The 17,106-nt window shown below is 42.7% G+C and overlaps 1 protein-coding gene across 1 annotated transcript in view; it reads left to right on the top strand.

Moving 5' to 3' along the window:
- Positions 1–17,106, top strand: part of LOC124776466 (U3 small nucleolar RNA-associated protein 14 homolog B) — a 73,357-nt gene that overhangs the window by 27,273 nt on the left and 28,978 nt on the right. The window contains exon 3 of the mRNA XM_047251479.1: positions 2,148–2,306. Within this exon, the coding sequence (XP_047107435.1) occupies positions 2,148–2,306 (159 nt within the window). The remainder of the gene's footprint in view (positions 1–2,147; positions 2,307–17,106) is intronic.

Genomic DNA, 17,106 nt, shown 5'->3' with positions numbered 1-17,106 from the left:
TATCTCTATCAAAAAGTCACATACCACACCTACGTTCATTTGCAATAAGCTACCAGTCTCAGACCTACCAACCACAGTCATTTCACAGCTCTCATTCACATCTACATAAAAAATACCATCTAATTCAGGTCCAATACAGTTATTACCTGTTTTACATGCATCAATAACACTGTTTTCTGACCAAGAGAAGAAATCATTAGTACACACTACATCAAAATTCTCAGAAGATGGCATTCCCTCAGAATTATTAAGATCCATAGGAGAGCCAGCCATGACCAATCTATTCTACCTGATTTGCAAGATATATGAGACAGACAAACTGTCAGACTTCGGGAAGAATGTAATAATTCCAGTTCCAAAGAAAATATGCCGACAGGAGTGAACCAAACTATCAATTTAATAAGTTATGGTTGTAAATACTGACGCAAATTATTTATCAAAGAATGGAAAAACTAGAAGAAACCAGCCTTGGAGAATGTCATTTTTTTGCTCCAGAGAGAGAGATAGGAGCATGCAAGGCAATACTGATGTTATGACTTATCTTAGAAGATAAGCTGAAGAAAGGCAAACTCACATTCATAGCATTTGTAGACTTAGTGAAAGCTTTTGACGATACTGATTGGAAAACACCTTTTGAAACTGTGAAGATAGCAGAGATAAGATACAGGGAGCAAAGAATTATATGCAACTTATAGTGAAACCAGACTGCAGGTATAAAAATTTTGTAGATGAAAGGGAAGCAGTAATTGAGAATGGAGTGTGTCAGGATTGTATCCTGTCCCTGTTGTTATTCAGAATATACATTGAGCAAGCAGCAAAGGAAACAAAGGAGAAATTTGGGAAAGGAAAAACTCTGGGAGAATAAATAAAAACTTTGAGGCTTGCCAGTGGCATTGTAATTCTGTCAGAGACAGCAAAGGACTGGGAAGAGCAGTTGAATGGAATGGATAATGTCTTGAAGACAGGGTATAAAATATGCATCAATAAAATGAAAACAAGGATAATGGAATGAAGTCAGATTAAATCAAGCAGCACTGCTGGGATTAGATTAAATGAGGCACTGAAAGTGCCAGATGATAGTCAAAGTAGAGAGGCTATAAAAATAAGATCAACTGTAGAAAGGAGAGCATTTCTTAAAAAGATGAAATTACTAACACTGAATATAAATGTAAGTGTTTGGAAGTCTTTTGTTTTGTTTGGAGCGTAGCCTTGTAAGGAACCACAACATGAACAATAAGCAATTCAGGCTAGAAGAGAATACAAGCTTCTCAAATGTGGTGCTATGGAAGAATTTTAACAGTTACATGGATAGACCATGTAACTAATGAGCGAGTACTGAATTGAAATGACACAGTTTGACTAAAAGAAAAGAGTGGTTGTTAGGACACATTCTGAGAAGTCAAGAAATTGTCAGTGTGATATTGGACAGAAGTGTGTGTGTGTGTGGGGGGGGGGGGGGGGGGGGCAGGAGGGGGGTTTAAAACTGTAGAGGAAGACCAAGGGATAATACAGTAAGCAGATTCATATGGGTGAAGGTTGATGTAGTTATTTTGAAGTGAAGAAGCTTACACAGGGTGGTTGAGTGTGGAGAACTGCATCAAAGCAGTCTTCGGACTGAAGACCACAACAACATTTGTGTCTTTTTTAAGCAGACCACAGTTTGGCTGTGAAGTCTCACATGAGAAAAGCTCAGGATAAAAAGCTCTTGGTTTACTTTGTTTCAAATTTGGATGAAAACCCAAGCTTTTGGTGAATGCCTCCATCGTCGTCATCAGAAGTAATTCAGACTTAGCCCCTGATGGCGATTATGGTGGCTGTCACTGAAAGCTTGAGATTTTATCTGGATTTGACACAGCAGGTTAACCGAGAATATTTTATCCAAGTCCAAAGTTGAAAAATGCAGTTTCTATTGTATTTTTAATTGCTCGATTCATAATCTAAATGTGCAATTTAATTTTTTGACTTTTTGACAGTTGTCTTGCCTTAAATATTACAAGCTTTTGTGTTTAATGAAGACAATATCATTCATATTCCATGAATATTATGTGTTAAACACTTAATATACTGTACTGTGAAATAAATTATATCATCTCAACATCAGCAATTGACCTAAGAGTTTTAAATAATTCACTTGTTGTATTTTGCAGATAAAACGAGTGGTTGGTTTCACGAATGTAAAGCAGCAGCTGAATCGCTGGAATGCAGTTGTTGACAGAAACAGAGTTGCAGAGAATTTAATATATCCACTTATTCCCAAAGGTTCCATAACCTTAGACACAACAAAAGACTTTGTTAAAAGATTTGAGGTGAATTGTATTACTGTACATTCTTGTTGTATTTGTTGTATATATACCCAAGGAGATAATATATAAGAGATTTATTAAAATTTGAAGTAGATAATAGATATTGAGAATTCCTTGAAGTGTTTATTAATGATTCCGTCCAACAGATGTAGTATTTATATTAGGTGACTAGTTTCAAACCTACCTCAATCTGAGTTTGATTTTGAGTTGGTAAGAGGCGTGTGTGGATTGTGGCATTCATTCTGCAAACATTTATAAAGGATGTGTTACCACTTTAATGTTTAATATTAAGATCAAGAACTGTCGGAGCAGCCTCAGTGGGCCAGGCTTGAAATGAACCTGTATGGTTGACAGAATCATTAATAAACACTTCAAGCAATTTAACAAAGTTGCTGGTTCTTTGTCAACAAAATGTTGAAACTGAAGATAATGATAAGATGCATAAAGAGTGAGACAGAAATAGAAATTCTGATTAACACACACATTTTTAAGTTATTTGCTTTGAGTGTGTTGCCTGCTAGGATACCATTGCCAACTGTTTGTGAAAATTACTATAACAGCTTTTGATTTTTTTAAAAAAATGTTGTGTCTCAAAAGTCTTTTTGTAGATTTATAATCTCATGACAACTGGTAAGTATCCAATAGTTACTTAACACATTTAAAAATGAGAAAAACAGATGGGAGTGATGAGGGTATTTTGACCAACTTTTATAATAGAAACATGTTCTGTAATTTCTAAGAAAAGAAAGTTAAAAAAATACAGACCAACTGCCTTTAAACCATGGTCCAAGGCATATTTCTCAGCCTAACATTTTATCTCTGAATGCTGGAGGCATCATCGGAGACGTTGTCAGACCACTGCCTATGATAATGACATCAGGTCAACATGTTTTATGTAGCTTGTAATGAGGTGGAGTTGAGCTGTTTACTTTATTGAGCACTAACTTGTTTAATTGCAGTCATTCTTCTCTCCTGTTAAGATTGTTTTTATGCGTGAATTGCTATAGCCTCTCTATAGGTTAACTAGGAGCTCTGCTCCCATACTCCCCCCCTCCCTCTTCCCTAGAGCAGTGCTCTGGAATGCATTGTTTCCCCACCCTCATTGGGCCAGCGTCATCGATATCCACTAGTGGCATCCTTGCAAGCTTCGTGCCCAAAAAAGACTAAGCTATGTACTGCACACACACAAATGTTCAGTCTCTGCCACGTCATCTTGACAAGTTCTGTTATGTATTTCAAAACATAGAAATCCTTGTAATTCATCTGTCGAAGACCTGGCTCAGTCCAAGGATTCCCACAAATTCAGTAAATCTAGATGGTTACATCTTTCTAAGACACGACGGATGTAACTGATAAGGGGGTGGAGTAGGGGCCTTCATACAACCTGATTTATCACCTAGTGTGCTACACACATCCAACAGTAATGAAGATAAGCAATTGGAACATATGTTCAGAGAGATCAAATGAAGTGCCTGTTTATGTCCTCTACAAAGCCTGCTGAGGTAAGCAGGTTTGTCTTTTTTAAACTGCTCTTTGAAATCACGAATTGACATATGAGCATATAATTATAGCTGATTTTCTATACAATAGTCCATCCAGAGCAGAATTTAAGCAGATCCTTTCTTCTTAAATGTGTCACTACTTCAGCTTGTTCCTACCCATCATACGAACAGTAGCCACACTCTTTTGGATATATTTGCAATGAAATCCTCAAACAGAGTAAGTCATACTCCTCAAATATCTGCACCTAGCATGTCCACCCATGACATAATTTTTGTGATGTACCCCACTAGAATGTCTGAGAAGGAAACCACAGTTGACTAAGTATTAAGACTTCAAACGCATTAACTTTTCTGAATTTGCATCTGAGGCGCAAAAAATAGCTTGGAAGATGTCTTATGTTACTTTCTCAGACATAAACCAAAAACTTAATGGGTTTACCAACACACTTACTCAACAGTGTGACGAGTATCCCCCCCTTCAAGACTGGAAAAGTAAGAAGGAAACATACACCTTGGTAATTGAAGAACTGAAACAGCTCATGATTCTCATAAACACTGCATACCAAGCATACAAATAGCACCAAGACTCCTGAAAATCATATTACTTACAAGCACAAGCGCAACAGAGTCAATCAAGGTTTGTGAAATGCAAAAATGAGGCATGCCCATACATCAACTGACAACAGAAATAGACCAACTGTCCTATGCAAAAACCTGTGTGGTTTTGGTATAGGCAAAGTCCTAGCCAATGAACTGAGCCAGTACTTCACATTACCTATGACAAAAACTGAACCACAAACAAAACAGAGAGCCATTGATTATTTAATGGGGGTAAATGACTTTAGCCACCAAAAATTCTACCTAAAGAATGTTATCTGCAACGCTGTCAAGAAAAAACCGTAACGCATTTCAAGTCAGAATGTACTGGACATGATGGCAGTACAGTACAAAAGATGAAGCTTATTATTGACCCACTACGGCCCACTGTAACAGATATCTTCAACCACTCCTTCACTACAACTGTTTTCCCTGAGGCCTGGAAACAGGGACTATTTAAGGGTTTACCTAAAAAGGGTGCTGCCACAGCCTTATCTGATTAATAACCTATTTGCATTCTTCCTGCACTGTCCAAAGCTTTAGAATATATAATCCACAACCAGCTAACAAACTACCTAACTACTAACAACCTACTAGACAAATACCAATTAGGTTTCTATAAACATCGCAATACATCATCTTTCTTAATAAACGTAACAGATGACCTGAAGCTAGGACGCACAAGAGGCAACTATCATCTGCTTCTTAGACTTCAGCTAAGTCTTTGACACCATTGACTATGACTTGCCAGACATAGCAGCATAAATTTCTCAATAAGTGCATTGCAATGGTTTCACTCATACCTGATGTCTCGCCAGCAATGTGTCATGTCTGGCACCATAAAGTCACAATGGAGGCAGGTAGTATGCAGCATCCCCTAGGGTTTAGTATTAGGTCCTACACTCTTGTCATTATACATAAATCATGTGTCATCAGTCTTGTCCTATTGCAGATACCACATGTACACTGATGACCTCCAGTTGTATCTAAGTGCAAAACCTATAAACATGCAGACAGCTATCGGGAATCTCAATACTGACCTGTGTGCACTATCAAAATGGGTACAGGATATAGGGTTAAAGCTCAACCTATCCATAACCCAATTGATACAAGTTGGTCATTCTAGGCCCTTTAGCTCAAAATATTGGGAATCTCTACCATCTTTTTAACCCTAAATGGAACATATATCAACTTCTGTCCTTCAGCAAAGAGCCTAGCAGTAATAAAAGATGAAAGTCTAAACTGGACTGTGACATAGTTGCAATATGCAAGAAGGCATCAGCAACTCTCCACACCCTACAGAAACATAAAAAGCTCTTCTGTCTTGACCTGAAAAAGAAACTTGTACAAACATTTATTCTTCCAATTATTGATCACAGCAATGTTATCCTGTAATGCCTTTCTCAGGAAAGCTCACAGCGCATAGAACTGGTTCTGACTGCCTGTGTTCATTATATCTGTCTAGCACATTTCACCATCATATGCATAGCTCTCCTGGCTGTGTGCAAACAAGCACAGAGATTTCCATACCCTTTGTCTTCTCTACTGAACACTGTCCCTCATCTCTCTCCTTGACCTTAACTCTCTTGTCTGAACAAAATGGCAGAACACACCCATTCCCACCAGAGAAAAATTCTCTCTGTCTCACTCCATCATTCAGCCACATTCTCAAAGTCTCATACATCCCTCTTTCCAATCTGATCTCCTTGTTTCACAGTATTCTTAGCTGATGTAATCTTCTTAAATTTTCTTGCAGTATAAATTGCTATATCAAAAAACATGTATTTTGTAGACCCATAATTTTTTCTTTTTTTTCTTTTATCTGCCACTACTAATATTATTAGAACAATTATTGTTATTGTTACTATTAGTGGCTGCATCTGTAGTAGTACAAGTAATGCTATTATTAATGCTTTGTTACTTCATAGTCAGTATAATTTACTCACACCACCACTGCAGACACTCAAATCGTTTTAGTGCTAGTTTTCATACTAAAATTGCTTAGGTAACTATGATGTATGTGTGAAACCCTGGGAGGGCCTGATGACCCTAAACAGATCAGTTTAAACAAATAAATAAATATACATTCTAATACAGTAATGATTAGATGCTGATAAAAATGTAGTATTGGAGAAATGAATTTGATGTATCCCTGACACCAGAGCACAACCTGCTGTAGTAACATGTACATTGCTACACAATCACTGCCACTACTGTGACACGTGTCACACAGTTTGAGCCGATAGCCAGGGGCCTTTAGTTTTCAAATGCTGTATGTATTGCCAAGTACCAACTCCGGCCAGTGGTCTATACTTGTGATCAAACTTTACGTGTCCTGTATTAGTCACTATGTGGTATTGTGCTACTTATGTTTACACTGCCACACCATGACCTAATAAATTGTGGATTTCTTGTAACCATGTCTTTTATCATATTCCGAGCCACAACATCATCTGCCGATTTATCCATGTTTCCCAGATGACAAGTGTTGTTGCATTCCTTAAGCAGTTTGACTTACCGAGGTTGTTTAAGTTTGATAGTGACTTCCAGATCGTTATAGCTTCCAGTGATGTCTCTAGTACTGAGAGATGAAACTTCAGGCAGAGAAATGAGTCTACACCTTATCTCAGTCAAAGCTGTTGAATGTTTTGTTTAATATTTCATATGGTGGTGGAAAATAACATATCCAGATTTCTCAGTTATGCCAAAAGCAAGTAATGCCTGGGTTTCTTTCATCCCTGCCCCATGCCCTTTCCTGGGATCTATTATCAGTGGACATGAAAAATGAAGTAGTGGACTGACCCATACTTTGTACTTACCACTTGCTCCTCTCTTATGTCCAGCACAATATAAAATGTGTGGCAGTTAAATAGCTGCATAGAGGGAGGTTGTTATTGAAGTGCGGCTTACCTTGAACCTTCAAGAGCAGCCGCTGTTCGTTTTGTCTTTCTGTCTGCTTTAGTTTGCTTTACAGCCTTGTTTGTAGAGGATGTTGTTTTGTAGTAGTGCCAAAAGCATGGTTAACCAAAAATTGAGCATCACATTAACCTCAAATTCCCTGTGTAATTAAAAAAACTCAGCAACAGAATGTTTTCATATGTTAAAAGAAGTGCTTAGTGATAACGTTATATCACATGTGTGAGTTTTTGAATAGCACAAATAGTTTTCAGAAGGCCAGGACGAGGCTGAAGATGATGAACATCACAGTCGATCTGTAAACTCAAAAACTGAAGCATACAGTCAGAAAATTAAATTAATGAAATTGTCTGGAATGACTGGCGTGTGAGCATTCGGGTGACCACAGACATTTTGACCATGAACAAAGAGACAGTAAGACAAGTTTCACATAATGATTGAAACATGACCAAAGTTTGTGCAAAACTCTCTCAAGAACAAAAGGACCAACAGAAAATATCTTGCTGTGATGACATGGAATGACTCAATGAGGAAATGGACTTGCTCACACGTCATCACATGTGGTAAAACATGGATACTCAAGTACAGCCCAGAAACAAAGCATTAATCGATGCACTGGAAGACTCCTGTTATAACCTTTAATCACTAATAAATTGCGTGGATACACCAAAGCAGAAACAATAGCGGGTTACATGCTACTAACTCCGTATCTGTCATTCGACTGCCGTGCCGTGACATGCGGCCGGCGCCGTTCATAGCCCGGTGGCGCTCCCGCGCTCGTGCGAGCTGCGGAGTGCCTCTATCGCCGTGTTCGCGTACTGACGTAGCGGCACTTTTAAATCTCGTGGCACTGTCACAACACTTTTCCCCCCTTTGAAAAAAAAACACTCACTTCCTTGGAGGCACAGACAGTGCGGAGACATCCATGGCCTCTTGGGATGCCCCGAGAAGATCCCGCGGAGAAACACGAGAGTATGGTCGAAAATGTCCAGGACGGAAGCTTGCGCGTGGAACGTGCCTCCTGGACAAGATGTTGGGTGAAAACCCCAGAGCAGCATCCATAGATGTCGAGGACCTGGGGGTGTGCTCCAGCGAGATGGGTCCCGGAGAAGGCGGCATCGCGACTGGGGCCGGTTCTGGCGTACTCGGAAGCGGTAGTGACGTCGGCTGCAGCAACACGCACGGAAGATCAGCAGCAGCGACAGGACTGGCTTCTCGGGCTGGTGGAGGCGAAAGAAGGGACAGTGGCACCGGCGTGGCCACCACTCGTGGGCGCATCTGGTCGTAATGGCGAACAACCATGCCGTCATCTGTACGTATTTCACAAAGACGGCGGCCGCGAAGAGCCTGGACCACCCCTGGAATCCATTTAGGGTGAGATCCATACCCTCGTGCCCACACGTCGGCACCCACCGAGTATTTTCCCACACGAGGGGACACAGTACAAGGCCTGACGGGGTGAAGCAGGTGCAGTAGAGAGCGCGGTTGGCGGCCATGCAAGAGTTCAGCAGGGCTGCGATCACCCAGAGGCGTGAAGCGATAAGAACTCAGAAATTGCAACAGAACGACATCTGTGGAAAAATCACTAAGGAATTTTTTCATCTGGCTTTTGAAAGTGCCGACAAGGCGCTCGACCTCCCCATTCGACTGCGGATGGAAGGGCGGTCCTGTAACATGATGAATCCCTTGTCCAGTACAAAAATCACGGAAGGCCTGCAAAGAGAACTGAGGGCCATTGTCCATGACAATTGTGGATGGGAGACCTTCTAGCGCAAAGATTTTGGACAAAGCCATCGAACAACAAACGGAAACTTCGAGAAGGCGTCAATCAACAGTAGCCAATAAGTGCAGAGGAAGGGGCCGGCAAAGTCAGCGTGCACCCGTTCCCACGGCTGCGCCGGATCAGGCCACGGAGAGGGCATTGTATGGGGTGCAGCCAGTTGTTGAGCACACTGACCACACGCAGCGACCATGTGGGCGATGTCCGAATCAATATCGGGCCAATAAACATGCCTGCGGGCCAGGAACTTAGTCCGAGAAATCCCCCAATGGCCTTCATGCAATAGTTTGAGAACATCTTTGCGAAGAGGGGCTGGCACCACGACCCGTGGAGATGCACCATCCGTGGCCAGAAGAACAACACCCTCATGAACAGACAGACGAAGGCGCGAGGCATGGTAGTTGCGAAGGGGATCCGATGCCCGGCCCTTGGTCCTGTCCGGCCAACCCCGTTGAACAAAACCGATCACCTGTCGCAGGACCGGGTCCCGCGCAGTAGCCGACGCGACCTTCGAACCTGTAAGTGGAAAACCCTCGACTGCACGATGTTCTTCCTCATCAATGTGGAAACAGTAGTTAATCTTGATCGAAAACCGGGTCGGGGCCCATCGGCAAACGCGACAACGCGTCAGCGTTGGCGTGCTGGGCTGTGGGGCGATAGTGGATCTCATAGTGAAAACGAGACAAGTATAAGGCCCAACGTTGCAGGCAGTGAGCTGCCTTATCCGGAAGCGACGCCGAGGGGCTGAACAGAGAGACCAGCAGCTTGTGGTCGGTGATGAGGTGAAACTTAGAACCATACAAAAAAACGCTGAAGTTTTTTAGAGCATAAATGATAGCGAGCGCCTCCTTTTCGATTTGAAAGTAACGCCGTTGGGCATCGTTGAGGGTCTTGGTAGCGTAGGCAATGGGTCGTTCCGACCCATCCTCGTACCGATGGGGAGAACAACCCCTAGGCCATACTGTGACGCATCAGTCACCAGAACCAAGTGCTGACCCGGACGGAATGTGGCAAGACAAGGCGCCGACTGCAAATGAGCCTTCAGGTGGACAAAAGCCTGCTCACACTCGTCGGACCAACAGAAAGGAACGTTTTTGCATAACAGCTGATGCAGAGGATGAGCCACCGCCGCCGCGGATGGAATGAATTTGTGATAATAAGCAATCTTGCCTAGAAACGCCTGAAGTTCTTTGACTGTAGACGGCCGGGGTAGAGCGATAATGGCTGCAACGTGCTGCCGTAGAGGACGTATACCCTCACGGGACAAGTGGAAACCAAGATACACAATGGAGGGTCGGAAGAACTTTGACTTGTCCAGATTGCACTTCAACCCAGCCGAATACAGAACCCGAAACAGTGAACGCAAATTGCGAAGGTGCTCCTCAGTGGAGGCCCCCGTGACAACAATGTCATCCAGATAGTTGATGCAGACGGGAACGGAAGCCGTGAGCTGTTCCAAAAACCACTGAAAAATGGCCGGCGCACTAGCGACGCCAAATGGTAACCGCTGGTACTGATACAACCCACAAGGAGTATTGATGACGAGAAATTCCTTGGAAGACGCATCCAACGGCAACTGATGGTACACCTCCGATAAGTCAAGTTTGGAAAAGAACTGGCCCCCAGCGAGCTTGGTAAATAACTCCTCAGGACGGGGAAGAGGATAAGTGTCAATGAGGCTCTGAGCGTTGACAGTGGCTTTAAAATCACCACACAATCGCAGACTCCCGTTTGGTTTAGAAACCACCACGATTGGCGATGCCCATTCGCTGGAGGTAACAGGAAAGAGAATCCCCGAAGCTGTCAACCTGTCTATCTCAGCTTTGACAGGTGCATGCAACGCCTTCGGAATAGAGCATGCCCGGAAAAACTTAGGGCGAGCTGTAGGTTTAAGAGTAATGTGGGCTTCAAAATCCTTGGCACGACCCAGACCAGCAGAGAACACGGACGAGAATTCAGAACACAATCCATCCAGCTGTTGATACGGAATATACTCAGATATGAGGTGCACATCATCAATGGAGAACTCGAATAACTGGAAAGCATCATAACCGAAAAGGTTTTCAGTGCCCGCATGATCCACCACATAAAACGTGAGGGGCCTAACAACAGACTTGTAGGCAGTGGAAGCATCAAACTGGCCAACGACAGGAATTTTCTGCTTATTATAAGTTCGTAGATTTCGCGTAACTAGAGACAAGGGAGGGGAGCCCAACACCAAATATGTGCGAGAATTAATGAGAGTTACTGCAGAGCCAGTGTCCACTTGCATGCGAATGTCTTTATCCAGAACACAAACAGTAACAAACAACTTATTTGTTTGAGAAAGCACACAGTTAACATCCATGTCCGATGCCTCGTCCTCGTCGACAGGAACTTTAGGGGACTGACACACAGAAGCAATGTGGCCTTTTTTCCTACATGAATTACACGTGGGCCAACGTTTTGGACACGCGGCCCTGTCATGCTGTACGAAACAACGTGGACAAGAAGGAAGTGCGGAACGAACCTGCTTCTGTGGTTGCTGTTTTCGCTGCGAGCGTGGCGGCCCAACGCGACGTTGTTGACGCGAGTGAACCGCCGCCACATCGTCGTTCGCCTGTGAAACAGGCAAATTGTCCGCGTCGAAAGTGGTCTCTACGGCGCCTACATCACACCACACGTCTATTTGCGCACCAACAGCGTGAGACACTTCAAAAGATTGAGCGATGCTGAGAACTTCCGACAACGACGGGTTTGGCAGTTGTAAGGCACGTTGCCGAACTTCTTTATCAGTAGCAAGCCGTAGAATAGCGTCCCGAACCATTGAATCAGCATAAGACTCATGATGAGAGTCCGTGACAAACTGACATTTCCTACTCAGACCGTGTAGTTCCGCCGCCCAAGCCCGGTAAGATTGATGGGGCTGTTTACGACACCGGTAGAACGCCACGCGGGCGGCCACGACGTGGGTGTTTTTTCGGTAATAGTTAGACAACAAGTCACACATTTCCTGGAAGGACAGAGAGGCAGGTTCCCGCAGAGGGGCTAACTGAGATAGCAGCTGATAGATCCGTGGGGAAATCCAAGATAGAAATAACGACTTACACATAGGAGCGTCAACAACGCCGAAAGCCAAGAAGTGTTGCCGCAAACGCTTCTCATAATCCTCCCAGTCTTCAGTGGCCTCATCGTTAGGAGGGAACGGAGGCAGAGAAGAGGAAGACAGATGATGAGTAAGCGACATCGACAACGCCTGAATAGCAGCCATCAGCTGTGTTTGTTGTTCAATGAGCACTTGCAGAATCTGTTCCATGTCTGCCCCGACACGAACACACAATCCCACAACGCAGGAAAAAAAATATCCGACCTCGTCGCCAAAAAGTGTTATAACCTTTAATCACTAATAAATTGCATGGATACACCAAAGTAGAAACAATAGCGGGTTACATGCTACTAATTCCGTATCTGTCATTCCACTGCCGTGCCGTGACATGCGGCCGGCGCCGTTCATAGCCAGGTGGCGCTCCTGCGCTCGGCCGAGCTGCGGAGCGCCTCTATCGCCGTGTTTGCGTACTGACGTAGCGGCACTTTTAAATCTCATGGCACTGTCACAACAACTCCCACATCACCAAGAATGAAAAAATTAGAAATGAGCAAATGAAAACTGAAGGCAATGCTGACTTTTTCTTCTGCTAGGGGTGTTATCACGACCAAACTGGCAATTGAGGGTCAAACCATTGGTCAGAAATACTACAAAGAAGTCGTAATGAAGCTGAGGGAAACTCCATATTCACCAGATCTGGCTCCCTGTGATATTTATCTCTTCCCAAAAGTGATAAGTCCATTGAAGGGAACACAGTTTCAGTCTGTTGAAGAAGTAAAAGCAAAAACAGCAGAGTTATTGAAGAAGATGACAGTGCATGACCTACAGCCTTGCTTTCAACAATGGAAGACATCTATGTAGATGCATGTAGATAGGGGAGGGCCATATGTTGAAGAGGATAAAAGTTAGTTGTAACTTTGTTTGTAATAAATCACATTTCTGACAGCAGTTTTGTTATTTACTTGCCACACCTCTTACTTCCATCAAAAGTGGAAAACACACACACACACACACACACACACACACACACACACATGCCCTTGTCACCACAATTATAAGGTGTGGTTACATCAATAATTTTGAAGGGAAGTGGCAAGGTGAAGCTTTCAGTCAGGTATGCTCCCTATGTGCAGCTGGTGGCACTTTGCATGCTAAAGGAATTCCCCAGATTTCATCCCCAGTCCAGCTTTCAGTTTTAACTTACCATCTACAGTCCACAGTCCAGTCCAATTATATTGATATAATTGTTCTAAATGCCCGTGTCCTCATTGATACATATTATCAAAAAACTAATCTTATGAAATCCGGATGAATGTGTCTGTATACACTTATCTCAGTTCTTTTGATGTTCTCTGATCTTATCATGTACTTATCAGTTCATTTACTGAATGGAAATGGAATCTGTCAGTTTAAAATAACTTTGGGTTAATTTTACTGTTATACGAGATTCTTTGGGAAGAATGACAGCTGAAATCCTGTCTATCGATCCAGATTAGATTTTCCTAAATCACTTGAGGAAAATACCAGAATGGTGTCTCTGAAAAGTATGTGACCAGTACCCTTCTCTCTCTTTCCTCAGCCTGAGTTTGTCTGCTTCTGTGATGACCTCACCAGCATGAAATCAAACCATAATCTTCCTTCCTCTTTGACAATATAAATGTAACTGGGTAGATAAAAAATCTACTCACCAAGCAGTGGCAAGAGAACACACGTATAAAAAAAGGTTCCACATATGCAAGCTTTCGGAGCCAGTGGCTCGTTGTCCTGGCATAAGGGTTGAAGGGGGTGGGAGAGGGGTGAAGGAAAAGGACTGGAGAGGTTTTAGGAAAAGGGATAGAGTACTAAGAAGTCACCCAGAACCATGGGGCAGGGGAGACTTACAGGACGAGATAAGAAGGAAAGACTGATTGTTGGGGACTGCACCAGATAGATTTGAAAACCCCAGAGCTTAAAGATGGAAGACAGGGTAAGATGCAAAACAGAGATTAGCACTAAAACGTTGTGCATGAATTAATAAGAGTGATAAGTACATTGTATGTGTAACTGAGGTGGGAGGTGGACGGCGAAAAATAGGCAGGTCAGAAAATGGAAGATGTAAAAAATTAAAACAGAATGAAGAAAGGAGCAGTTACTGTGAAGAAATGCTGAGATGGAAGAAATAAATGTAAATGAAGGCCAGGTGGATGGTGAGAACCAAGGACATGTAGCACTTGCAGAGTTATGAGAAACTGGTGTCTGGGAGGGAGAGTCCAAATGACATGTGTGGTGAAACAGGCACCAGGGTCACGACTGTCATGTTGTAGAGCATGCTCTGCAACAGGATATTGTGTGTTGCTTGTATACATCCTCTGCCTATGCCCATTCATCCTAACTTAAAACTTGGTGATAGTCATGCCAATGAAAAAGGCTGAACAGTGTCCACAGAACAGTTAGTACATGACTTGGGTCATTTCCAGGTGGCTCTCCCTCGGTAGTACATGTTTGGCCATTTACAGGGCTGTTACAGGTTGATGTAGGAGGGTGCATAGGGCAAGTCTTGCAGGGGGAGAGTCACAGGGGTACGAGCCATAGGGTAGGGAGATGGGTGCAGAAGGAGTGTAGGGCCTGACAAGGATATTGCAGAGACTGGGAAGGTGGCGAAAAGCTATTTTATGTGTGGTGGGCAAAATATCAGACAGAATGGATCTCATTTCAGGGCTTGATGACAAGTGATAAACTCTGAAGTTGTTTCTGGAGGGATCAGCACTACCAGGATTGGATGTGGTGGCCAAGGATATCTGTTTCTGAACTAGGTTGGTGGGGTAATTACATCCAGGGAAGGCTGAGGTGAGAATGGTGGTGTGTTGCTGTAAAGAGTCTGCATCCAAGCAGATATGTTTGCTTCGAATGCCAAGGCTGTATGGGATGGAATATTTGACATGGAAAGGATGGCAACTGTCAAAATGTAAGTACTGTTGTTTGTGAATCAGTTTTATGCGGACAGAATGTGTAGCTGACCTTCAGTGAGGATAAGATCAACATCAAGGAAAATGGCATGGGATTCAAAATAGGACCATGTGAGATTTAATTGGGAGAAGATATATAGAGATTCCAGCCTCACCATGAGTGAATATGGCAAAGATCTCATCAATGTATCTAAATCAAACCAGGGGCTTGAAGGCTTATGGATCCCAGGAAAGCCCCCTCCAAGTGACGTATGAAAAGGTTTGCATAAGAAGGAAACATCCTAGTTCCCATGACTGTATCCCTGATCTGTTTGTATGTCTGCTCGTCAAAGGTGAAGTATTTGGAAATTTGTGGTAAGGTCTTATGGGACAAAACTGCTAAGGTCATTGGTCCTTAATCTAACTTAAACTAACTTACGCTAAGGACGACACACACATCCATTCCCAAGGGAGGACTCGAACCTCTGACGGGGGGAGCCGTGCGGACCGTGAAACAACGGTTACCCCATGCGGTGTGAAAGTACGTGTTGGCAAGTACAAATTTGATTAAAGTGAGCAGGAAGGATGTTCTAGGCTTGGAATCAGGTGGGCGTAGACTGAGGAAATATTCAGCAGCAGACGGACCATGTCCGTGGGGAATGCTGATACAAAGGGAGATGTCATCATTGGTGAGAAGAGCAAGGTGTGTAGTCGGACTGGGATGGACACAGATTTCAGGTGATCTAGGAAATGGTTGGTGTCTTTAATGTAGGAGGGAAGTCTTTGTTCTCCGGCTGCCACTTGGTGAGTAGATTTTTTATGCATCCAATTACATTATATTGTCAAAAATTGATCATCTTGCTTCCTTTTGTAATATGTGAAGTCTGATGTGGAGTAAAGTGATTTCTGCATTGCACTGTGCCTTTACCATGTGAAAATTTTTATCTAACTCCATGACAGTGAAATGAAGTGTTTATTGGAGATGTGTATTTGCAGTCCTGTAAAGACAAAACTTGCCTCACAGGAAAGATCATTCAGAAAGTTTTTAAACATTGGCAGGAATAAAATCAGATGTGTGTGGAGGTGACCACCACTAATGTAATATATTTGATGAGTTGGCAAATTTTCTGCATCGGTTTCATTTCTTTTCAGTGAGAGCTTGTGCAAAACAATTTCCAGCAGAGTGCAAGAGAATGTTTGTACGAAATTGCTTATCCATTGGCACAAGTTGATAGTTAAGTTGAAATTTCTGACAGCATAAGGACACAGTTCAAATTTGAAATACGTGTTGCTACACTATTGCAATGGTTTCTTGGTGATGTAAGCAGTTTCATGTATTGTTTTGTCAGACTCCTACACACGGAGTAGAATGAAACATTCCAAATTCAAAATTAATTCAACACTTATGTACTACCAAATATTTCTTGAGCATGATAGTTGCCATCATAGCAACAGCAAAGAGAAGAAAATGTTGATAATAGACAGTGCCTCATTGACGTGACACTTTTATACCCTCTTTGAATATGTTCAACTATTGAGTGTACTTCTTTATGCCTGGAAAAAAAACCACTTAATTTGAGCTTCCTACCTGCTTGGTTACCAAAAATCCACTGAAAATGTATGTTAAAAGAATTTTTCCTATACTGAAGGATGGCATCTTGGTAAGTGAATGTTAAGAAAACCACCACATCTGTTATTTTAGGAGCATTTGTTAAGTCACAGCCCGTTTGATTCTGTGAACCATCCTCAGGTGACAAAGTGGCAGAAATTTGCCAGTTTCAGTATTTAAAGTGCTTCATCTCACAAAAAAACGTTAAAATGTACATCTAGAAAATGACAAGTACAGTGTTTCACTTTGTTGGCTGTGCTTTGTTACTCACAGCCAGCAATGTGTATTGAGCACAGACCAACAGGCAGTGCTATAGGGGGCTGGCCTGGCAGAGCCGCTCAAAAAGCCTTTTGTTTCAGTAACTCTAAGTAAGTACTACTGTCCCTCAAT

The sequence above is a fragment of the Schistocerca piceifrons genome, chromosome 2 (genome assembly GCF_021461385.2).
Source record: "Schistocerca piceifrons isolate TAMUIC-IGC-003096 chromosome 2, iqSchPice1.1, whole genome shotgun sequence".
Classification (NCBI taxonomy): domain Eukaryota; kingdom Metazoa; phylum Arthropoda; class Insecta; order Orthoptera; family Acrididae; genus Schistocerca; species Schistocerca piceifrons.
Note: the sequence above shows the minus strand (reverse complement) of the source record. Positions and strands in the feature narration are given on the sequence as shown.